Source organism: Hemitrygon akajei, chromosome 14 (assembly GCF_048418815.1).
Source record: "Hemitrygon akajei chromosome 14, sHemAka1.3, whole genome shotgun sequence".
Taxonomy (NCBI): Eukaryota; Metazoa; Chordata; class Chondrichthyes; order Myliobatiformes; family Dasyatidae; genus Hemitrygon; species Hemitrygon akajei.
Window position 1 is genome coordinate 51,795,608 of NC_133137.1, and position 25,538 is coordinate 51,821,145.

The 25,538-nt window shown below is 43.6% G+C and overlaps 1 protein-coding gene across 1 annotated transcript in view; it reads left to right on the forward strand.

The window, feature by feature from the left end:
- The window catches only part of LOC140738581 (uncharacterized), a 205,506-nt gene that overhangs the window by 153,219 nt on the left and 26,749 nt on the right, over positions 1 to 25,538 (forward strand). Inside the window, exons 11-13 of the mRNA XM_073066055.1 lie at positions 3,136 to 3,322; positions 20,589 to 20,775; positions 21,684 to 21,803. Of these exons, the coding sequence (XP_072922156.1) occupies positions 3,136 to 3,322; positions 20,589 to 20,775; positions 21,684 to 21,803 (494 nt within the window). The remainder of the gene's footprint in view (positions 1 to 3,135; positions 3,323 to 20,588; positions 20,776 to 21,683; positions 21,804 to 25,538) is intronic.

The window sequence follows — 25,538 nt, forward strand, 5'->3', positions numbered from 1 at the left end:
GTGTTTCTGCAGACTTCCAGCATCTGCAGTCTCTCTTCTGACATCTCTGTGGCCCTGTCTTGGCTGTGTGAGGTGGGACACCATAGTCTGCCTTCAATGACTACCCTGGATCACTCGTCAGCTTGTGGTCTTCCCCTCCTCCTACCTTTTTGTTGTGGCCTCTGCTCCCTTCCTTTCCAGTTCAGATGAAGGTCCTCAGCCTGAAATGTCGACTGTTTATTTCTCTCCGTAGGCGCTGCCTGGCTGGCTGCATTCCTCCAGCATTTTGCGTGCGTGCGTGCGTGCGTGCGGGCGTGCGTGCGTGCGTGCGTGTGTGTGTGTGTGTGTGTGTATATGTGTTGCTCAAGTTTTTCAGCATTTGCAGACTCTCTTGTGTCTATAATTAACTACCTTCTTTAAAATTCAGAAGTTGCTGTACTTATCTTGACAAGGTGGTGGAAAGGCAAGGGCAATCTCTTACACAAGGCAAGGACCCAAGCTGTTAGCAGCATTTACACTACTCTTCCAGCATTAGAACAACCAGCAGCCACACTGCCCCATGGTGCAGGGCCGTTAGACTTGCTCCCAGTGCATTGCTCAGCAATACCACTTCAGCACTGAGATATTGTCAGAGGCAAGTCTACTGGTTCCCTTGCATTCCCCCCCCCCCCTCCCATCCACCCCACACAACACGTCTACAGATTCATCATGATCTAATCAAATGGGGGAACAGGCTCCTCTTGTTCTGATGTTCCTCTTACTGCGGAAGGAAGTTATTCCCAAAGCGTGTGAAAGCTTTCTGCTACAGAGATTAGATGTGCTCTAGAATTGGAACTGGAACTGGTTTATTATTGTCAGAGATGCAGCAAAAAGCTTTGTTTTGCATGCCTTCCATACAGATCGTTCCATGCGTAAGTGCATCGAGGTGGTACAAAGGGAAAAGCATTAACAGAATGCAGAATATACTGTTACAGATTCAGAGAATGTGCTATGCAAGTAGATGCTGAAGCACAGGGCCGTGAGGAAGTATTTTGCAGGTTCAATAGTTCATCTTTAATGTCTTGAAACAGCGGGACAGAAGTTGTTCAGGTGCTTTCTGCCAGCTTTTCCAGTCATTAGAAAGAAGAAATAAGAGGAAGAAGAGAGAACAGCAAAAATACAGTCCAAGCTGTTTTAGTGTTAATCTGCTGCCATCTAAATTCATAATATTTGTAACACCCCACCCTGCTGACCCAATTCAGTAGCGATGGATAATCTCCCTTTAACAGACCCTGGGAATTACATTTTCCAATGCTTCAGAGAGTGACTTGGTTCATCACTTTTCCTGGGTGCCCACATGCATCATTCCCAGTGTCCGAGGACAAGTCCGTACCATCTCCCTCTCCTGCTCACCATGCTCAATGGACAACCACGGCCCTCAGAAATCTAAGCACGTCACTCCTTACTCTGGTCCATGGTCCCAGGGACCTGAAAATCCAGAATTCCAGAGGAAAGCATGACAATGATCATTTCCCACTCTGGCGCCTCCTGAGTGTGAGTCACTCACAGCTTGATGTCAGAGATTCCCAGTGTGTTATCATTCCCCATTAAACGTCCCTGTCAGAGCAGTTCAGATGCACTTGGACCATGTTGGTTCCCAGTGTGTTATCATTCCCCATTAAACATCCTTGTCAGAGCAGTTCAGATGCACTTGGACCATGTTGCTGCCAGAAGTCTAACGGTTGGGCACTCGTTAAGCATTACATGGTCACCCCAGCATAATAATGTACTCGATGTACAGGGTAAATTCTGTACCTAAGCTTCACCTTTTGTGACTCTTTGCTGTTTCCCTCCACTTTACTAACTTCCCCTTCACTCCATGATCTCCATTTCATCTTCCCCAGAATCATCCCTGGTACTGAAATTACCCCTTCTTCATTTCACCCCACCCCCTTCCCGTCAACTAACTCCTATCATTCCTGGATGCCAACACACACAACATTTAATTGCTTTGAGGAACCTACAGGCTATTGAAGGAAGGGAATTAATGACGCTACTCAGCAAGGACCAGTAACCCACAAAGAATTAGGTTTGCTGTCATTGGATGTGTTCTTCCAGTCCTTTCCACAAAGTCCACCTCCAAACATCTGACCCAGGTATTTTAATACCCCACTGCAATACCCCAACAACTGAAGAAGCCTAAAGATATGTTTAATCTCCTGGCGATTCCCCACTAGCAATATCCTAAAGATTAGCAACTCCGTTTTACTTTGCTGTAATATTTCCCACTGCCTGATTTTACTTAATTAAAGTCTATTACCTTAAGAGAGATACTCAGATGAAGAACAGTTACAAGCCTGAATGAAAGATTTGTTTGCATGAAGCAACACTTGTGGATCTTTAAAAATAAGCTGATATTGTTACCATACCAATTGAAGCTGGGAAGTATGAAACAAAAGTACCTTTTGACACTACTCTTTATGTCTATCCTGACAATCTGTTTTTGCTATTTGCCCTGTACAATTAGAGAGTACTGACTGGGGTTTGCCACAATCACAGTAGAGGATGAGCAGTGAGCAGAAGGGGCCAGAGAGGGGGCAGAGATGGGCACGTGGGTGGCCCTGCTTTCCATAGGAGCACAACTGACCCCCACCTTGTGATTCTGAGCTGTGGCATTCACGTCCAGGAGATCAGCAGGGGGAGGGGTGTATCACAGTGTTTCCGCCTGTACACTATTCCACCCCACTGCACTCATCTAGGTTTGCAACAATTCTACTGTGCCTGTAATGTTCCAGTACTTTGACCTCCCTTGATCTACTGCTCAAACTCCCATGTCCAACATATGGGTTTCCACAGTAACACCCACAAAATGCTGGAGGAGCTCAGCGTGGAGGGGGATATGCAGTCGAGGTTTTGGACCGAGACCCCTGCAATGATGCTACCTGACCTGCTGAGGTCCTCCAGCACTTTGTGTGTGTTGCTCTGGATTTCTAACATCTGGAGAATCTCCTGCGTATATTCAGATTTCCACCCTAAGTTTAAGTAAGCAGCTTTTGAAGGGCAACTGTCTAAAAGGACGTTGCTTATCAAATTAAATTCACCTGTGATGGAGTCCATTTACGAGCCATAGGACCTGGGCTGTTGGGAGCAGCGACACTGATATCTCTTCTCCTACAGCAATGGAGTGTTGTAATGGTGAGCCACAGAAGGATTGCACTGAACCTCCCACCAGCTGCAAAGCTGGGCAAGGCAGCAATTACTTCAACAGCATGCTGAAGGAGCTGAACAAGAACAACACGTGCAGCATTCTACCTGTCTCCAAGCCACTCGTGACAGCCTGCGGCAAGAATACGCCCACCGCCAGGTAACCAAAGACGGTTATTAATCCTTTACTTCTTTTTCTAGTGTGGTGTGAGGAGCAATTTGGGAAGAGTTCACCTCCATGTTAATAGTGGTGTTAGTAGTAGACAGCCATCAATCCCAGGAGATCATGGGTTTGTGCCTCTGGTGGCCTGTGTCCTCTCCAGGGTACAAGCCTGGGTGTGAAGATCCGGCTGTTGCCCATGCAGCGGGCACCCCCTCTCCACGTCACTGATGTAGTCCAAGGGAAGGGCAAGTGCCGATGCAGCTTGGCACCAGTGTCGTCGCAGAGGTTGCCAGAGTGAAGTTGTAAACAACATCAAACTGCCTTAGGGGCCCTGACTCCGGATTTCTTCCTCGGGGTCTACTCCCGAAGCCTTTCCCATGGGTGGGTATGGCCACAAGGCAGCGGAAGTTTAAAATCAGAGTTTTACTTCTCCTAGGCGGGCTGCCGTCCAAGGCTGACGAGCCCCACCCACCCGAAGCAACTTGTTTTGAGGCGCCAGTGATTCTGTCTTTGCCCCTTGTCAGCAGAAACAGTTCCACCAGGCCTAGTAACTAAACCATACATGAAGGCCAAGAATTGGACTTGTCTGTCAGAGGCTACCAGAGTCGCATGCCATTTGGAGCACTTTATAGGTAGTGGGAGCTTATCCCCACTACCACCCCCGGCAAAGGCAACCTTAGGAACCGTGGTGTTACACAATTGGATTATAGAACAATTCAACATTTATAAGTGAATCCTTTGGTTGTGGTTGTGAGTTATGCTTGCATTTATTGTCTAGCCTTCATTATGTTTGAGAGGGATCATGGTTGTACATTGTGTTTTATAGATTTGAATTTATCTTTATATTTATTATGCTTTTAATGCTTATTGTGTTTTTTATGCTGTGTTGGATCTGGAGTATGAATCGTTTCATTCTCCTTTACATTTGTGCACTGAAGAACAATAAACAATCTTGAATCTCAAATGTATTGAAGTTATAAAAGCAGAGTGCAGAATGTAGTGTTACAGTGACAGAGAAAGTGCAGTGCAGGTAGACAAATAAAGTGCGAGGTAGACTGAGATCGTTCACCTGTTAGTGTACAAGAGGTCTATTACAATCTGATAATAAGAGTAATGAGGGTCTGATTACAGTGAGGTAGAAGCTCTGCTTGAGTTTGGTGATTTTACACTCTCAGGATTTTGTAAATTCTCTGCGATGGGAGAGCAGAGAGGAGAGACACTGATAAAAGTAACAAGATACTTCTTGACCAAACGATGTTAATGAACACTTAGGTTTCAAAAGCAATTCTGAAAATTTCACAGTCACTTTCCTGACACCAGAACTTTTTTTTCCCCAAGACATGAATGTCTCCACAGTCTTTTCTTCTGGATTACTGCTTCAGTAAGTAAACACTGCCAGATATAATCTTACTAGTTAGTGTCTGACCACAGTCTGCAGAACTGGATTGAAGGCATCAGTAACTAAGGACACAGCTTGAAAGTAATTGTAAAGGGGGTGGGGGGTGTGGGAGTGAAGTGAGGGAGAATTAGTTTAAACTGAGAGTTGTGGCTTGGAATCCACTGGCGACAGGATGGTGCAAACAGATTCAATCTTTATTTGCAAAACAAAATTGGATAAAGACTTGGAAAAGAGAGAACGTACAGGGCTGTAGGGTCAAAGCATGGGAGAGAAGGTAACTGGATGCCTGTGTCGAAAGTCCAGCATAAGCCATGGAGTAAGTTTGTGGTGCAAGGTTATATTCTGTAATGTGATAGAGGAGGAGGAGATTGCAATATTGGGCAGGAGTGGCACAATTTTAAATAATTTATGAACCTTGAGTCAATAGAGTCTTAAAGCACTGCAGGACAGAAACAGGCCCTGCAGTGCCTCCAGTCCACACTTCACTGTTACTCTGCTAGTCCCTTTGACACAGGACTGGACCATAGCCCTCCACACCTCTCCCATCCATGTATTTATCCAAACTTCTCTTAAATGTTGAAACAAAACCAACGTCCATCTCTTCCAGACTCACTACCCTCTGAGTGAAGAAGTTCCCCTTAAATAATTCACTTCACCCTTAACCTATGACCTCTAGTTCTGGTTTCACTCAACCTCAGTGGAAAAAGCCTGCTTGCATTAACTGCTCTCTATGCCTCTCATAATTTAGTATACCTCCATCTAATCTCCCTCATTCTCCTATGTTCCAGGGAATAAAGTCCTGACCTATTCAACCTTTCCCTGTAACTCAAATACTGGCAACGTTCTTCTAAATTTTCACTGTAGTCTTTCAGACTTATTGATATGTTTCTTATAGGTAGGTGACCAGAACAACACACAGTGCTCCAAATTTGATTTCACCAATGTTTTATACAACTTCAACTTAACATCCCAAATCCTGTACTCAATACTTCGATCTATGAAAGCCAATGTGCCAAAAACTGTCTTTATGACCCCATCTATCTGTAACACCACTTTCAAGGAATTATGGATCTATACTCCCAGATCCCTCTGTTCTACTACACTCCTCAGTGCCCCACTGTTCACTGTGTACTTTCTACACAAAGTGCAATACCTTACACTTATCTGCATTAAATTCCTCTTGCCATTTTTTAATCCCTTTTTTCCAGCTGGTTCAGATCCCGCCTTCCTCAATGGGCACTACGCTTCCAATCTTGGTGCCACCCACAATATCAGTCGGAGATATTGCACAGGCTGCTGTGGATGTGCTTTTTGCCTGGGGGATATGCTCATCCTTTCAACTTTCAAGTACAACTTGTCTTTACTTTCTTCTCTGATTACCATGACAACGAAGTCTCACCGCTGCATGATCCAACCCCTTCTGCCCACCCCCCCCCCCCCCCCGTAACTAATGCACCGGGATTGCCTTGGAGACTGAAGGGGTTGATTTCAGAAGGACTTGGGCAAGAAGCATCCTGGATGAAATCATAGGGGCCATTCCTGTATTTGTGATTTGTGTACAGCACTGGGATTGGAATTGGATCTTTATTGTCACATGTACTGAGATACAGTGAAAAGCTTGTTCGTACAGATCAAATCATTACCCAGTGCATTGAGGTAGTGTGCAATGATTTGGAGAAGTATCTGAAAGGAAAGCATGTTAGCAGGGTGGGGCAGTCACAGTGCAAGTTGGTGTAAGAAAATCTTGTAAAACCAGAATTAACAACTCTAGCAATGTTATTCAAGAGAGGGCATGGTGTTGAATATACTACATAGCTCGAGCTGACGTTCAGTGCACAGTTACATAAACCTGTCTGGCTGCAAAATTAATGATATCTGCATATTAAAACTGTTGTGTATTTAATATTTCAGTCATATTTGAGTAATATTATAAATATATTGATTTGATTAAACATTCTTTGTTGTTTACATAATGCTTTGCGGATTATATGTAAAAGTACGTGAATGGTATATGTCATTGCGTCACCATGTCATATGCATCTCGCTAAAATAAAAACAAAGCTAGACACAAGTTTTCCTTGTCTCTCCCATGTTTTTCCTTTGATTAATTTCTGAAGTTACAAAACTTAACAAAAGCCAGCAGCCCTTTTGGCCACCGAAGAATGTAGTTCCCACTGAAGTCAAGCATACTTTTCACAAAGGACCCTTCCCAATTCCACAACTCATGTTCTCAGTATTATTTATTTACTTCTTACAGAAACATCTGCATTTATTTACTATTTATTATGATTATTTGTTTCCTTTTTGTGTTCGCAGTTTGCCTGCTGTTGTAAATTGGTTGTTTGTGTGTTGTTCATCAATAATTTGCATGTATTTCTTTGTTCAAGTGTGAATGCCTACAAGAACATTAATCACAGGATAAATATGGTAACATTACTGTACATACATCAATAATAAATTTATTTTGAACTTTGAACTTGGAACAGAAATCAGGTGAGGATCAGCCACTAGCTTTACCACAGTGGAGAGTGGGGCACACATTACACTGTTATTTGATCCAAGTTTAACATTAGCTCTTCTTTGTAAGGCTAATGATCAATAACCAGCAGTTCCGGTGTTCCCAGTGGAGTGGGTCATGACTGCAAGAGGCACATTACTACAGTAGCGTACCACCCGAGATGATATTAAAAAAAGCGAATGCCACATCCTCATTGGAGATACAGATGTCAAAGCAAACATATCAAAGGGAGAGAGCTACAGAACCAGAAGGAGCAACAATGAGAGAGACACATTCATGGAGTCAGAAACGAGGAAATGTCACTCAGAATCCAAGCTAGATATATCACTGGAGGCACAGGAATAGCCCAGGAAAATCTTTCTCGGAGTTTTCTGTTCCAGGTTATGCAAATGCAAAGATCTGCTAGTTTTAATGATTAGACAGTCATTAATGACACTTCTCCTCTTGTCAGCCTTAAATAGCCGACTTTGTGCCCTGAGACTATGTCCTCTGCTTCTGCACATTCCAGCCTAAAGGTCTAGCCTTTCAGCATCCATCCTCTCACAATGATAGCATGTGGTCATCTCCCATTCTTCTAACTTCTAGGAAGAATGGGCCCATCCTACTTCATTCCTCCTCTCAAGACAAGTCTTTCACCCCAGGAACCAGTCTAGGGTATCTACTCTACATTATAAGACCATATGAGCATAAAATATGGAAGCAGAATTAGGCCATCTGGCCCATCGAGCCAACTCCATCATTTCATCATAGCTGATCCGTTTTCCTTCTCAACCCCAGTCTCCTGCCTTCTCCATATATCTCTTCATGCCCTGATTAATCAAGAATCTATCAACTTCTGCCTTAAATATACCAAATGACTTGGCCTCTGCAGCCACCTATGGTAACAAATTCCACAGAATCACCACTTTCTGGCTAAAGAAATTCTTCCTCATCTCCTTTCTAAAAGGGCACCTCTCTATTCTGAGGCTGTGTACTCTGGGCTTAGACTCGCCCACCATGGGAAACATCCTCTCCATCCACTCTATCAGGGCTTTCACTATTCAATAGGTTTTAATGAGGTCACCCCTCATTCTTCTGAATTCCAGTGAGTATAGTCCCAGAGCCGTCAAACACTCTTCATATGACAAGCTATTCAATCCTGCAATCATTTTGTGAATCTCCTGAATTTCCTTTGAACCGTCTCCAATGTCAGCACATCCTTTCTTAGATAAGCAGCCTAAAACTGCTCACAATACTCCAAGTGAGCCGTGCTTTACAGAGCCTCAACATTACATCCTTGCTTTTATGTTCTAGTACACTAGAAATGAATGCTAACATTGTATTTGCCTTCCTCATCTGCAAATTAACCTTTAGGGAAACCTGCACAAGGACTCCCAAGTCCCTTCATACCACAAATTGTTGAGTTTTCTCTCCTTTTAGAAAATAGTCTAACCTTTATTTCTTCTACCTAAGTGCATGACTGTACACTTCCCCACACTGTATTCCATCTGCCACTACTTTGCACATTCTCCTTCATAAGCCTTGCTTCTTCCTCCATTGATCTTTGTATCATCCACAAGCTTTGTTACAAAACCATTGTCCATCATCTAAGTCATTGACATATAACTTAAAAAGAAATGGTCCCAACACAGATCCCTGTGGAACACCATTAGTCACCAGCACCCAACCAGAAAATGCTCCCTTTATTCCCACTCTTTACATTCTGCCTATCAGCCGCTGCTTTATCCATGCTAGTATCTTTCCTGTAAATCTATGGACTCTCAACTTGTTAAGCAGCCTTGTGTGTGGCACCTTGTCGAAGGCCTTCTAAAATTCCAGGTACACAACATCCTCTAATTCTCCTTTGTCTATCCTGCTTATAATTTCTTCAAAGTATTCCAACAGATTTGTCAGCCCAAGATTTTCCCTTGATGAAATTATGTTGACTATGGCCTGTTTTATCATGTACCTCCAAGTACCCCAAAACCACATCTTTAACAATCGACTACAACATCTTCCCAACCACTGGCCTATAATTTCCTTGCTTCTGCCTTTCTTCATTCTTGAAGAGTGGAGTGACATTTGCAATTTTCCAGTCCTCCGGAACCATGCCAGAATCAATTGATTCTTGAAAGATCATTACTAGTGCTTTCACAATCCCTTCAGCCTCTTCTTTCCAACCCTAGGTTATATACCATCTGGTACAGTTGACTTATCTACCTCCAGACCTTCCAGTTTCCTAAGAACCTTCTCCTTGGTAATGGTAACTTCACACACTTCTGCCCACTGATTCTCTCAAGCTTCTGGCACACTGCCAGTGTCTTCACACAGTGAAGACTTGTGCAAAATACTTGTTCAGCTCATTTGCTATTTTGTTGTCCCCCATTACTACCTCTCCAGCATCGTTTTCCAGTGGTCTGATATCTACTCTTGCTTCTCTTTTACAGTTTATGTATCTGAAGAAACTTTTGGTATCTCCTTTAATATTATTGGCTAGCTTACCTTTGTATTCCATATTTTCCTTTTTAATGACTTTTTTAGTTGCCTTCCATTGCTTTAAAAACTTCCCAATCCTCTAATTTCCACTAATTTTTACTTTATTATATGCCCTCTCTTTAGCTTTTATGTCGGTTTTGACTTCTCTTGTTGGCCATAGTTTTGTTATTTTGCCCTTGAAGTACTTCCTACTCTTTGGGATGTATATATCCTGTGTTTTCCATATTGCTTCCAGAAACTCCAGCCATCGCTGCTCCGCCATCATCCTTGCCAGTGATCTTTTCCAATACGTTTTCATCAGCTCCTCTCTCATGCCTCTGTAATTCCCTTTACTTCACTGTAATACTGATACATCTGACCTTAGATTCTCTTTCTCGAATGCCAGGGTGAATTCGATCATATTATGATCACTTTGCTCTATGGGTTCCTTTACCATAAGCTGTCTAATAAATTACAGTTCACAGTACCTGATCCAGAATAGCTGATCCCCTAGAGGGCTGACCCATGAGCTTCTGTAAAAAGCTATCTTATAAGCATTCTAGAAATTTCCCCCTTGGGATCCAGCACCAACCTGCTTTTCCCAATCTATCTGCATATTGAAATCCACCATGACTATTGTAATATTACACTCTTGGCATGCATTTTCTAACTCCAATTGTAATTTGTAGACCACATCCTACTCTTTGGGGGTCTGCATATAACTCCCATCAGGAGTTATCTCCAACACCAGCTATTCTTTCTTTGGATTTAAAGAGGAGACCTCTCCAGCTACAGCTCTTATACTTAACTCCCCCTCCCCCTTTTACAATAAAGGCCATTTTACCAATTTGCCTTCTTTTTTAACCCATTATAAGAAATTAGCCATTTCCCTTTAATATTTACATTGAAGCTCATGCAACTGAGTCTGGTTGAGCAGATTGTTGGAGTCTTCAACACATAAATCTGGTACATGGATGGGACGGGTATGGATTGATAGACCAGGCAGAATAACAGTTTAGCACTGTCTAGATGGGCTGAAGGGCCCATTTCTGTGCTGTAGTGCTCTATGACTCTGAATATTAAAGGAAGAGCTTATGCAATCTCCCACAAATGTACACAATGCTCACCACTCATTACATGGCATTTTTAACACTAAGCCTTGCACTGATCATCTTATGAGAGTTGATTTGCTACTATTGTCAAATCTGGTTTAAAAGTGCCTTAAAGTTTTGAATAATTATAAAGAATAAAATTTAAAAGTAACCACTCTTACTTCAATGGTTGGTAAGTTGATGGAGAAGATCCTGAGAGGCAGGATTTATGAACAATATGATTCAGAATAGTCAGCATGGCTTTGTCAAAGGCAGGTTGTGCCTTACAAGCCTGATTGAATTTTTTGAGGATGTGACTAAACACATTGATGAAGGTAGAGCTTTAGATGTAATATGTATGGATTTCAGCAAGGCATTTGCTGAGGTACCCCATGCAAGGCTTATTGAGAAAGTAAGGAGGCCAAGCGGACATTGCTTTGTGGATCCAGAACTGGCTTGCCCACAGAAGGCAAAGAGTGGTTGTAGATGGGTCATATTCTGCATAGAGGTCGTTGACCAGTGGTGTGCCTCAGAGATCTGTTCTGGGACCCCTACTCTCTTGTGATTTTTATAAATGACCTGGATGAGGAAGTGGAGGGACGGTTTAGTAAGTTTGCTGATGACACAAAGGTTGGGGTTGTTGTGGATAGTGTGGAGGGCTGTCAGAAGTTACAGCGGGAGATTGATAGCATGCAAAATTGGGCTGAGAACTGGCAGATGGAGTTCAACCCAGATAAGTGTGAGGTGGTTCATTTTGGTAGTTCAAATATGATGTCAGAATATAGTATTAATGGTAAGGCTCTTGGAGAATCAGGGATTTTGGGGTCTGAGTCCATAGGACACTCAAAGCTGCTGCGCAGGTTGATTCTGTGATTAGGAAGGCATACAGTGCAATGGCCTTCATCAGCCGTGGGATTGAGTTTAAGAGCTGAGAGGTAATGTTGCAGCTATATAGGACCCTGGTCAGACCCCACTTGGAGTACTGTGCTCAATTCTGGTCGCTTCACTACAGGAAGGACGTGGAAACCATAGAAAGGGTGCAGAGATTTACAAGGATGTTGCCTGGATTGGGGAGTATGCCTTATGAGAACAGGTTGAGTGAACTCGGCCTTTTCTCCTTGGAGCGACGGAAGATGAGAGGTAACCTGGTAGAGGTGTATAAAATAATGATTGGCATTGATCATGTGGATAGTCAGAGGCTTTTTCCCAGGGCTAAAATGGCTGGCATGAGAAGGCACAGGTTTAAGATGCTTGGAAGTAGGTACAGAGGAGATGTCAGGGGTAAGTTTTTTTACACAGAGAGTGGTGAGGCAGAAACATTAGGGTATTTTAAGAGATTCCTGGATAGGTACATGGAGATTAGAAAAAAAGAGGTAATCTCCAGGGCCTGCTCTATGGGCTGCAGCTTGCTCTCCATCTCATAGTGCCCAGGCTTGCATATCACATAGTCAGCTAGGACTAAATATCCATGGTCATCCTGACCAACAGAAGGCTTCAGGTATTTATTGAGATGTGGGGTATTTATTTATTTATTCAATAATTTCTTGGGGTTTGGGCATTACTGTGCATTTTTGGTTAAACATGGTTGCTAGAGCCTCGGCAATCACACACTGGGCACAGACGTTAGTGAGAATGGGGTTGTTCTTGGTGTTTACACCATCAATGTGGCGAAACCTCGGTATAGCAGTACAATGATTACTTTACATGACAGTGGGCTTTGCTTTTGGTTTGTTCTATACTTGATTGATTGATTTTCTTCTGAATGCTTCTTATCCAACGCTATGCACAAGTGATGCTGCTGCAAGTCAGCTTTTCATTGCTCCAGACTTTGACTGTAGACATCTAATCTGATCTATTGATTGTTGGAATGCCTACCACTGTCTATTGCATGATGTTTTACAGCTACTGTTCATTTCATTGTCATTGTCACTCCTCACAAAGCCCATGGGATCCCTGGATTGATCTGGTGTGCCAGGCTGTGACAGAGAGCACTCGGTAAATGCACTCCATACACAATACACACACACACACACACACACACACACACACACACACACACACACACACACACACACACACACACACACACACACACACACACACACACACACACACACACACACACACACACCCTCGTTGTTCTGGCTGTCGTTGCGCAGAGTGTGTGCACTTCATTGTCTTCCCGCTGGTATATTCTACTAATGGGTCCTAAAGGGCGTGGTGTTATGGTGCCTTTCCTGCCATACACAGTGTAATATTCCATTTCTTGACAATGTGGATGTGTAAATGATGTGTATATGTTGTTTGTACACTATATTTAAGGTAGATACTTCTGTTTGTGTTGTAATACGGTTGTAACTACATCATATTCTGATTCATATGTAGTCTTAAGTTCACTTTGTGGTAATTAAAGATAGTATGTCAGGGTGCCTTAAAAGCCCAAGCTGATCACGAGAGAGAGAGAGGGAGGGAGAGAGAGGGAGGGAGAGGGAGGGAGGGAGAGAGAGAGAGGGGGGAGAGGGAGGGGGGGGAGAGAGAGAGAGAGAGAAATCAGGCTGCCTGGAGTTTGCACTGGCCGTGATTAAGTACAGAACTAAAGCTGTGTTTTCTGGTAGGTATCATTTTGTAAATGTTGGCAGTGTTCCTTACACCATTTTGGCTAATTTTCCTGTTTGATTTTTTCACGCATCAAATAAACACCCTTGCACAAAGTGATAAGTGACTCCAGCCATTTTTCTTTGGGTCAAAACCCATGAATCATAATCTATGGTGGCAGCGGTGGGTTGACAAGTCAGAAGGAGGGCCGTTCAATTCAGAGAAGAGTGAGATTCCGGTCCCAAGTCAGGAAACCCTCTAAGGTGAAAAATGAAGCAGATGTCTGGGAAATGGTGGAGACCTCAAAGGAGGGGAACTTCAGCCCAGAGCCAAACCATCTGAACCTTTGTTGGAAAATCTGTTCCGAGACTCTTTGTCTGCCCAGCAGAGGAGAGATGATGCTTTTAGGAAGGAACTCCAAAGCCTGCAAAAGGGTCCCAAGATGCCTTCTTGTCAGCGAGGAGGCAGGTATGTATTGTGAACTTTCTTCAGGTTCAAGAAGATAGCACAGATATGGCAATGGCCAGAGAAGGAATGGGCCTGCCAGCTCGTGCCCAAAATGTTGCGTAAAATTCTTGGAACCCACACTGCAATGGATGAAGAGAGGTCCGACAACTATCCTCATCTCAAGGAAGTGCTGCTGGCTAAATTTGATATCATGGTAGAAAGCTACCATTAAGGCTTTCTTTCTGATATTCTACCACCAGGGGAGTCACCCACTGAAATGTATCATTGCCTGAAGCGTTTCTACTGCTGATGAATTTGACCAGAGCAGAAGTCCAAGGAGGAGTTTGGTGAGGCCATTGTCCTGGAGCAGCTGCTGCGGGTTTTTCCTCCAGACACCAGAACATGGGTCCGAGAGCACAAGCCAGTGGATGGACTCACTGCGGTCCAACTCACCCTGCAGTACCTCCATGCCCACAAGGGGGCATCATCACCACCATCATTCCAAAGCAACAGAGACTCTTAACACTCCAGTTGGGAGAAAGGAGAGCAAAATAACCTTTGGTAAGTTGTTTTATTTGCTGTCATTGTCAGCAGCCAGGTTGGAAGTCCTCTGTGTGTCCTCTTAAGAAGCCAAAATTGTCAGGTATGTGCTACGTACCAAGGTAGGGAGAATGTGATGATGCTGATAATGACTGTAATGATTGCAAGTATGATAATCGAAAACAAGCAGAACTTGAGGAGAAAGTGCCTGTGTTTATAACAGTTAAAGTTAATGGAAAACCTGTTTCAGCTCTTTCAGATTCTGGTAGCTCACAATCATTCATTAAGAAAAGCCATGCCCCTGCTTTTGGTGTTGACTACAGTCACCAAACACCTGTCCAGCGTATCCATGGTGACTGGAAGTCTGAGCCGCTGGCAGAACTCACTGTTGAGCTGGATGACCACAAGTACTTGATGAAAGTGGGGTTGCTGGAAAAACTACCAGTTGATATGATTTTGGGGAGAGATTTGCCTGTAAGTGAGTTACGGGAGAAGGGAAATAGCCAATTACATCCAGCTGTTAATCCAGGAGTGGATAGTGCTGTTCCTTATTTTGTCATGACTCGTGCTAAAACCAAATCAATGGCCGGGTTACAGTCTCTGCCTGACCTGAGTGCCAGTCTGTGCGAGGAAGGAACCAAGAGGCCTAGAAAGTCACACCGGCAGTGGTGCTGTGAGAACTATGCTGGTTCTCCTGCCTCTGCTGATATTTGTACAGATGAAGTACCCTTTGATGAAGACTCGGAAGGGGTCATGGAGGCCTAGGAAGGTTGACCTCTCCCACCTCAATGGCCACCAACCAGTGGAACTGCAGAGGGTGTTTGCTGACTTTCTACAGATGTTCCGGCAGAGACCAGAACTGACAAAGGTCCCAAAACATTCCAGCAGGGTTCAGTATGTTACAGAATGCCGAAGCAACTTGTGGGAGCCCTGAAGGATGAGACTCAGATCATGCTGGAGCTGGGATTCATCAAGCCTTTAAAGAGTGAGAGGAGTAGACCTTTCATCATCATTATCCCCAAGAAGGGTGACACAAAACCTGAAGGTTTTCTGCAAGTTGAATGCCATTTCTTTTTTTGATGCTTATCCTAAGTCTCACATTGATGACCTACTAGAAAGGATTGGACTACACTGAACCTTAGTAAAGGCTACTGGCAGGTTCCCCAAATGACCGATCAAAACCCCTCTCTGCCTTTCGCACACCCTGGGTCAGTTTCAGTTCACAGAGATGTCGTTTGGTCTTCACGTTGTACCAGCACCGTTATGGTGGTTGATGGACTGGGCGTTACAAGGCTTTGGGGACTGCAGTGCGACCTACCTAGATGACATGGTTATCTGCAGCCAGATGTGATCGGAGCATCTGTGCAGGATCCAGGGGAATATTCATGCTGCTGCTCTCAACTTCAAACAACAAAAATATGAGTGGGCAAAAAGGAAAACCAGATAACTTGGCTACCAGTTGGGACATGGAGAGGTTTGAGCTCGGGTGGACAAAGTGGAAACAATCCATAACAGTCCTCAACCTCGCGCCAAGAAGGAACTGAAGTCCTTCCTGAGTCTGGTAGGGTGGTATTGCAGTTTTGTTCCCTAATTCGCCAATCTGGCTGCACCTCTAACTAATCTTACTGAGAAGTCTTTAAGAAACTCAGTGACATGGACAAGGGAGAGTGAGGACACTTTGCAGGCCCTTAAAGCTCACATGTGTTCCTCAAATGTTTTTCAGAGCCCAGACTTTAACAAACAATTCTTTGTCCAGGTGGATGCTTCAGGAGTACGTAGGTATTGGAGCAGTGTTGGCAAAAGGACAACCTGGTGAAGAGTGACCTGTCCTTTATCTAAGCTGAAAACTCCTCCCAAGGGAAGCTAGGTACTCCACCATTGAAAAGGAGTGTCTGGCCATCCAGAGGGTCCTTTGCAACACCTGGTACTACCTCCTTGGCAGTGAGATTGACCTTTAAGCAGATCACAGGGTGTTAACATGGATTCAGATAACGAAGGACCATAATGCCAGAGTGACATAATGGTAGCTGGAGCTCCAACCTTTCAAATTGCGAATGCACCATAGAGCAGGGAAAGGAAATGTTAGAGCAGACTACCTGTCTCAGCTGCCAAACATCCTGACCACAGGAGAGGAGGGTGGTAATGTGACAGAGAGTGCTCGGTAAACACACACCTTCCACGCGCGCATTCACACATACACAAACCTTACCTGTTGTTATACTGACTGTGCACACTTCAGTGTCTTCCCCGGTATAGTCTCATAATGGTTCAAAAAGGGTATTGTCTTATGGTGCCTTTTCCACTATACATGGTAGAATAATCCTTTTCTTTAGTAATGGGGATGTGTAAATGATGTGTGTATATTTTCTTTTTTTTCTTTCTTCCATGACCTTCTGTCCCCTTCTCCAGCCCTGTATCTCCTTCACCAATTAACTTTCCAGCTCTTTACTTCAACCCTCCCCCTTTAGTTTTCACCTTCTGTTTCTCTCTCCGCTCCCCCACCTTTTAGCTCCGACCCCTCATCTTTTTTTCTCCAGTCCAGCTGAAGGGTTTCGACCTGAAACGTCAACTGTACTCTTTTCCATAGATACTGCCTGGCCTGCTGAGTTCCTCCAGCATTTTGTGTGTGTTGCTCGGATTTCCAGCATCTGCAGGTTCTCTTGTTTGTGATGTGTATACATTGTTTGTATACTATATTTAAGGTAGATACTTCCATTTATTTTGTCATGTGATTGTAACTATATCATATTCTGATTTATGTGTAGTCTTGTTAACCTTGTGGGGAATTAAAGAAGCTGTGTCCTGGTACCTAAAAATATAGGGTGGATCGCTCTCGGCAGGGAGAGAGAGAGAGATCAAGCTGTCAGGAGTTCACACTGACCAAGTATAATTACAGAACTGATGTGTTTTCTGGTAGATACCCTTTTGTAAATATTGGCAGTTTTCTTTTTGCTATTTTTGTAAGTTTGAATTTTTGACACACCGAGTAAGCACCCTTGCACAAAACTGCTATGCAACTCCAGCCATTTTTCTTTGAGTTGAAACCCACGTATCGTAACACAGGCCATGAGCTTACAGATGGCGATGGACCTCTATGCTCCACACTGCCCAGTTCTGAGCAGCTATCAGCTCCAAGTACATCCCTTTTGGCATAATTGATGAGGCACAAAATGTGGTAGAAGGTGTTTTTAGTGTAAAGGCAGCACTTTGTCTCCAAGAAGAGTGTATGTTGGTCATTCCTTCCATTGTGAACAGTAGCATCTAACACAGGCAATTTTGTGAGGACGAAGTCAAGTAGATTAGTGGTGGCACACCAAGCCACTCTTAGTGAAGAACCCACCCAATCTACATCCCACCCAGCATCTTCGATGCTTCTTCAATAAGCGAGCCAATAACATAAAGGAGGATACCAAGTTTTCTCAGATATATAAAGAGTAAAAGAGAGAAGAGAATGGATATTGAACAGTTGGGAAATTATGCTGGAGAGGTAGAAATGGGGAACCAAGAAATGGAAGGCAAACTGAGTAAGTATCTTGCATTGGCCTTCACTGTGGAAGATACCAGCAGTATGCCAGAAATTCAAGAATTTCTGCCAGAGAGCAGAAGTTGCAATTACTAAGGAGAAGGTGTTTGTGAAGGTGAAAGGTCTGAAGGTAGATATGTCAGCTGGATGAGATGGACTACACCACAGGATTCTGAAGGAGGTAGTTGAAGAGATTGTGGAGGCATTGGTAATGATCTTTCAAGAATCACTAGATTCTGGAATAGTTCCAGAGGACTGGAAAATTATAAATGGCACTCCACTCTTTCAGTTGAGAGGGAGGTAGAAGAAAGGAAATTATGGGCCAGTTAGCCTGTGGTTGAAAAGATTTTGGAGTCTGTTATTAAAAATAAGATTTCGGGTACTTGGAGGCACATGATAAAATAGGTCAAAGTCAGCATGTTTTTCTCAAGGGGAAACCTTGTCTGACAAATCTGTTGGAATTTTTGAGGAAATAACAAGCAGGATAGACAAAGGAGAGTCAGTAGATGTTGCTTACTTGGATTTTCAGAAGGACTTTGACTGGTGCCGTACGTGAGGCTACTAAACAAGACAAGAGCCCATGGTATTACAGGAAAGTCACTAGCATGGATTGAATATTGGCTGTCTGGGTGGAAGCAAAGATTGAGAATAAAGGGAGCTTTTTTCTGGTTGGCTGCCATTGGCAGTCTCAGAGTAGAATCACATCCATTTAGAACAGAGATAAGGAGAAATTTCTTTAGCCAGAGGATGGTGAATCTGTGGAATTCATTGTCTCAGACAATTGTGGAGGCCAAGCCATTGGGTATATTTAAACTGAAGTTGATAGGTTCTTGATTAGTAAGGGCATTGAAGATTACAGGGAGAAGGCAGGAGAATGGGTTTGAGCGGGATAATAAATCAGCCGTGTTAGAATGGCGGAGTCGACTCAATGGGCTGCCAGCCTAATTCTGCTCCAATGTCTTATTAGCTTATTGTCCATGAGTCGTTCAACGTGCAGGGGTTGATGGCAGAAGGCAGGTAATAAAGAGAAGGTTTCTCTGTGCAAAATCATGAGGAATTGCAAAGAGGAAGAGGGTAAAGGTGAAGGAAAGGAAGAGAGAGCGAGAAGGACTGGGAGTAAAGGAAGGGGGAGAGAGAGAGAGATCAGTGGGTCAGTCTGCATTTGTGGAGACAAATGGACAACCCACATTTTTGCTTGAGATCCTTCATCTAGAGTGAAAACAGGGGAGAGAGTCAGTATAAAATGGTGGAGGGAAGTGAGAGCAAACACGAAGAAATCTGCAGATGCTGGAAATTCAAACAACACACACAAAATGCTGGTGGAACACAGCAGGCCAGGCAGCATCTATAGGGAGAAGCGCTGTCGACGTTTCGGGCCGAGACCCTTCGTCAGGACTAACTGAAGTTCAGTTAGTCCTGACGAAGGGTCTCGGCCCGAAACGTCGACAGCGCTTCTCCCTATAGATGCTGCCTGGCCTGCTGCGTTCCACCAGCATTTTGTGTGTGTTGAGGGAAGTGAGAGCTGGTGGGTGGTGGGTGGATCCAGGTGAGGGGAGGGAGGGATTGCTAGACGGGTGAGAGGGTTGGATTTGGAGAGAGGAAATGATATCACAAGCTGGGAGGTGATGGTTCGAAGTGACAAAGGGCTAATTATGATGGAATCTGATAAAAGAGGATGATGGGTCATGGGAAAAAAAGGGAAAGTAAAAAAGGGGGGGAAGGGACAGCCTGACAGCATGAACATCAAATTCAAATCCTTCTGGGAACTGCTCCCTTTTTCTTTCTCTCCCCTCCTAATCCACCTGGACTCTATCACCCTCTCTCTCCTCCTCCCCCCCCACCCTCTCTCTCCTCCTCCCCCCCTCCACCCTCTCCCTCTGCACATCATCCACATATTCCTCCCATTGTGTTCACTCTCTTTTCCATGGTCCACAGGAAACAAATAGTACAGGGAATAGAGGGCATGGTGATTAAAGGCTCAGTGACTGGTGGGCGTACTGATTAGTGTCTGTGGTGGATGAAGCTAGCATGAAGTTATGATTGGCTAGTGTGAGTGGTGAAAGGGATGGTGATTGGCTGGTGTGATTAATGAACTGCACTGGGATTGGCTAGAATCCTTAAAGCAGTATATGGTGATTGATGGATATGTAGGAAATGATAGACCAGAGAAGGTTTGATTGGAGCAGGTAGTGCTATCCTGAAAATGAATAGAAGTTAAACTTAATGATGCTAGTCCTTCTTTACTCCGCTATGGATAATGAGCCTCTGAGTTGTTTATAGCAAATGGCGGAAAGTTGTAATTTTAAAGTAAAATTGGAGGTTACATGAGTTAACATCGGCCTTCTTTTAATGCAATGTTATATCAGGTGGCTTGTTTTCTACATATTAGCTTGAAAAATGGCAACCAGAGATTTGTATTACATTTTTCATCAACTTTATATTGTCAGATTTCTCCTCCTGGCAGATTAGCTGATCCAAGTTGAATGTTCAAAGTAAATTTATTATTAAAGTACACCATATTCTACACTGAGATTCATTTTCAAGGAGATGAATGCTTAAACCTTCAGCTAAAATGTAGATGGATATGTTTTGTTCATTAGTATGCTGAAACTTCAACAGACCTACTTATTTTTATCTCTTACTTTGCACATTCACCAATTTAGCAAACAAAAGCACTAACTTTTTCTTTTTTCCAGCACCATTGGGAATATAAAAATTGTGGAAGTTGCTACCAATGGCCACTTTGTTCGACTTCTAAACACCTCCCACGACACAGAGGAGGACATTGGAAGCCATATTCTGCAGCAGAATACCGGTGGACAGCCCGTAACAATATATAGATTCCCCCCCAGAACCCGAGTAAATGCAGGGGCTTGTGTGACAGTAAGTTGAAAAGAAAATCGGCATCGGACTGTTCAAGGCTGTTGATGGCAAGCCACGTGCTAAGCTCCTCTCCAAGTCATTTGTCATTCAGGCTTGAGAAAGCGTTACTGCCCTTTCATCAGCAGGTTGGGTTTACCCTTGTGCGCACACCTCCACTACCTCCCACATCTCCTCATGTGGTGACCTCTGTAAGGAATACATGGGGGTGGGGTGGTAGAGCGGTCAACAGGTGTATCTGTATCTCAGTCCTGGGATTCCATATCTAGTGCTACTCCACACCTCCCTGGAGTGAACAATAGAGCATAGAAATTGCAGCAATCTACAGGTTCTGTGGCCCATGTTGTGCCAAGCTTCGAAACCTACTATTGGATCAATCTAATCCTTCCCTCCATTTATCTAAAACTATGTCCCTGTCTACGAGTTCCTTAAATGCTCTTAATGTATCTGCCTCTACCACCATCCCTGGCAGGGCATCCACACACCCATCACTCCCTGTATTAAAAAATGTTCCTCCGACATCCCCCCTATAATTTCCTCCAATCACCTTAAAATTATGCACGTCCTATTAGCCATTTCCACCCTGGGAAACAGTGGCTGACTATCCACCCAAATTCAACCTTCCATAGTGAATCACTTTAGAATTTGTTACTCCTGTGTACGAGCCCACTCGTTATAAAGCCAATGTACTATCTGTCTTCCTACTCATCTGCTGCACCTGCTCCAGTAACTTCAGAACCAGTGTACCCCAGTCACTTTGAACTCCCCACCATAGGTCGTTTTCCTGCTATGTTCACCAAAATGCTCTCATGTTTTCTGTATAATCTGCCCTCTCCTGACCCTTTCTCGTATCCTCCTACAGGTGATTTTTGTTTCAAAGCATTAATGTGGCCTAAATCATTGTGTCACAGGTTTGGGCAGCAGATGCACGGGTTCCTCATAACCCTCCAAAGGACTTTTTGTGGAAGGAATGCAATAGGTTTGCAAGTGGTCCTGAATACACAACCATCCTTTGCAAACCCAGTGGACAGGCAAGTGCTAAGATTTTACCCAAGATTAGCTTTATTTGACGCATGTGTATCAAAACATACAGTGAAAGGCATCACTTTGCATCAAAACTTATCAGTGGGGATTGTGCAGGGGGCAGTCTGCAAGTGTTGCCACACTTCTGACACCAACGTAGCACGCTCACAAATCACTAACTCTAACCCGTATGTCTTTAGAATGATGAAGAAAACCAGAGCAGGCAGGGGAAGCCGTTCAAGGGGGGAGTGTACAAACTCCTTACAGACAGTGGTGGGAATTGATCCCTAATCTTACAGCTAGCTCTGTAAGGTGATGCACTACACCAGCACGTTGCCCAAACAAACATCGTATTAGTGAGTTATTTAGTTCCACAGAATGATGCAAGATGGAAGATATTCTGGCATATTACATCTGCGATATCTCTTCAAAAATACTGGAAGTGAAAATCTTTTTAAATGCAGATGCTGGAAATCTGAAATAAAGCAGAGAATGCTGGAAAACGCTCAGCAGATCAGGCAGCATCTGTGGAGAGAGAGATACAGATAAAGTTTTGCATTATTAGATTCGACGATCACAATGTGGCATCCTCTTCACTGGAAAAATCAAACAGATTAGATGGTCACATTGTGGAGCCCTGCACTGCGTACACACAAGTGATCCTAAGCTTCCTGTAGTCAGCTCCCTCATCGACACACTCCACTCAGACCACTCTGTTTGTAACCCTCCTGCACTGTTAGTACAAAGCCAAATGCAAGCTTGAGGAACAACACCTCCACTTCTGCCACGGGCATCGCATTCTTCCGAGCTCAGTATAAAATTCTCCAGCATAATGACTTGCAGCAGGCAATTAAATAAGTGCTTGATACACTTGTCTTCATTGGTCAGCGCATTGTGTACCGGAGTTGAGATGTTGTGCACAAGTCTTAGGTGAAACCACACTTGGAATATTGTGTTCAGTTCTGGTGACTTCCTATAGAAAGGATGCCAATAAGATGGAAAGTGTGCAGAAAAGATTCAAGAGGATGTTAGCAGGATGGGAAGGTTTGGGTTATAAGAAGAGGCTGGATTGGCCTGGAGTGAAGGGTGATCTTATAGAAGTTTATAAAATCACGGGGACATTGATAAGGTCACTGTCTTTTGCCCAAGGTAGGGGAGTTTACAATTAGAGGGCATAAATTTAAGGGGAGAGGGGTAAGATTTAAAAGGGACGGGGTAAAGTTTTTCACACAGAGGGTGGTGGCTATGTATACAAAATGATCTGCCAGAGGAAGTGGTTGAAGCACGTAGATTACAATGTTTAAAAGATACTTGGACAGAAACAAGGATAAGAAAGATTCAGAGGCAAATGGAAAATGCACAGGAAAATGGGGCAAGTTTGGAGACTTGTTGGCCAGCATGGGATGAAGGGCCTGTCCATGCTGTGTAAATGGATGAATCTATAACTCTAACCCACCTTTGCCTTCTCTCTGGAGGAGCACTGGCCAATTTTGCCTAGCATTGTTTTTTGTTTTCCTTTTACTTACATAATCTGGCCTAGCATGTACACCATGACACAAAATATCCAACATTAACAACACATTGTACAGACAAGGGAACCTAATCCATTTTAACTGCCTTCCATTGTCACCCAATCCCCATATGTCCATAAGACCATAAGACATAGGAGCAGAATTGGGCCATTTGGCCCATCAATTCTGCTCCTCCATTCAATCATGGTTGATCTTTTTTCCATCTCCTCCTCAACCCCAGGTCCCAGCCTACTCCTTATATCCTTTGATGCCATGTCCAATCAAGAACCTATCAATCACTGCCTTAAGTACACCCAATAACCTGCCCTCCACAGCTGCCTATGGTAACATATTCCACAAATTCTCCACCCTTTGGCTAAGAAATTTCTCTGCATCTCTGTTTTGAAAGGACACCCCGCTATCCTGAGGCTGTTCCCTCTTGTCCTTGACTCTTCCACCATGGGAAACATCCTTACCACATCTACTCTGTCTAAGCCTTTCAACATTTGAAAGATTTCAATGAGATCCCCCTCATCCTTCTGAATTCCAGCTAGTACAGACCCAGAGTCATCAAACTTTCCTCATATGATAACCCTCACATTCCTTGTGAACCTCCTCTGAATCCTCTCCAATGCCAACACATCTTTTCTAAGATGAGGGACCCAAAACTGTTCACAATACTCAAGGTGAGGCCTTGCCAGTGCCTTATAAAGCCTCAGCATCACGTCCTTGCTCTTGTATTCTAGACCTCTTGAAATGAATGCTAACATTGCATTTGCCTTCCTCACCACCGACTCAACCTGTAAGTTAACCTTCAGGGTGTTTTGCACAAGGACACCCAAGTCACTCTGCATCTCAGATTCCTTGATTGTTTCCCTGTTTAGAAAATAGTCCACACATTTATTTCTACTACCAAAGTGCATGACCATGCATTTTCCAACATTGTATTTCATTTGCCATTTTCTTGCCCATTCTCCTAATCTGTCTGAGTCCTTCTGCATCCTACCTGCTTCCTCAACACTACCTGCCCCTCCACCAATCTTTGTATCATCTGCAAACTTGGCAACAAAGACATCTATTCCATCATCTAAATCATTTATATGCAGCATAAAAAGAAGTGGTCCCCACACTGATCCCTGCAGAACACCACTGGTCACTGGCAGCCAACCAGAAAAGGATCCTTTTATTCCCACTCGCTGCCTCCTACCAATCAGCCAATGTTTTAACCATGTTAGTAACTTTGCTATAATACAATGGGCTCTTAACTTGGTAAGCAGCCTCATGTGTGGACCTTGTCAACGGCCTTCTAGAAGCCCAAATATACAACATCCACTGCATCCCCTTTATCTATCCTACTTGTAATCTCCTCAAAGAATTCCAACAGGTTTGTCAGGCAGGATTTTCCCTGTAGGAAACCATGCTGACTTTGTACCATCTTGTCCTGTGTCACTAAGAACTCCATCACCTCATCCGTAACAATTGACTCTAACGTCTTCCCAACCACTGAGGTCAGGCTAACTGGTCTATAATTTCCTTTCTGTTGCCTTCCTCCTTTCTTAAAGAGTGGAGTGACATTTGCAATTTTCCAGTCCTCTGGCACCATGCCAGAGTCCAATGATTTTTGAAAGATCATTTCTAATGCCACCACAATCTCCAATGCTACCTCTTTCAGAACCCTAGGGTGCAGTTCATCTGGTCTGAGTGATTTATGTACCTTTAGGTCTTTCAGCTTTTTGACCTCCTTCTCTCTTGTAACAGTAACTGCACCCACTTCTCTTCCTTCACACACTACAACATCAGGCATACTGCAAGTGTCTTCCACAGTGAAGACTGATGCAAAATACTAATTTAGTTCATTAGACATCTCCTTGTCCCCCGTTATTATTTCTTTTGCGTCATTTTGTAATGGTCCTATATCCACTCTTCTTTCCCTTTTATTTTTAACATACTTGAAAAAACCTCTACTATCTACTTTGATTTTATTTGCTAGCTTGTTTTCATATTTCATCTTTTCCTGGCCCTGAAATGTAACCTATTTTCAAGATTTAAGATTCAAGTTTATTTGTGATGTGTACATTGACACATACAGAGGAATGGTTATTTGTATTAACAAATGCACTAGAGGGGATGTGGAGGCAGCCCACAAAAGTGTTGCTACACATTCTGGTACCAACGTAGTATGCCCACAATACCTGGCAGAACACAGAACACTACAAGCAACAACCAACAACA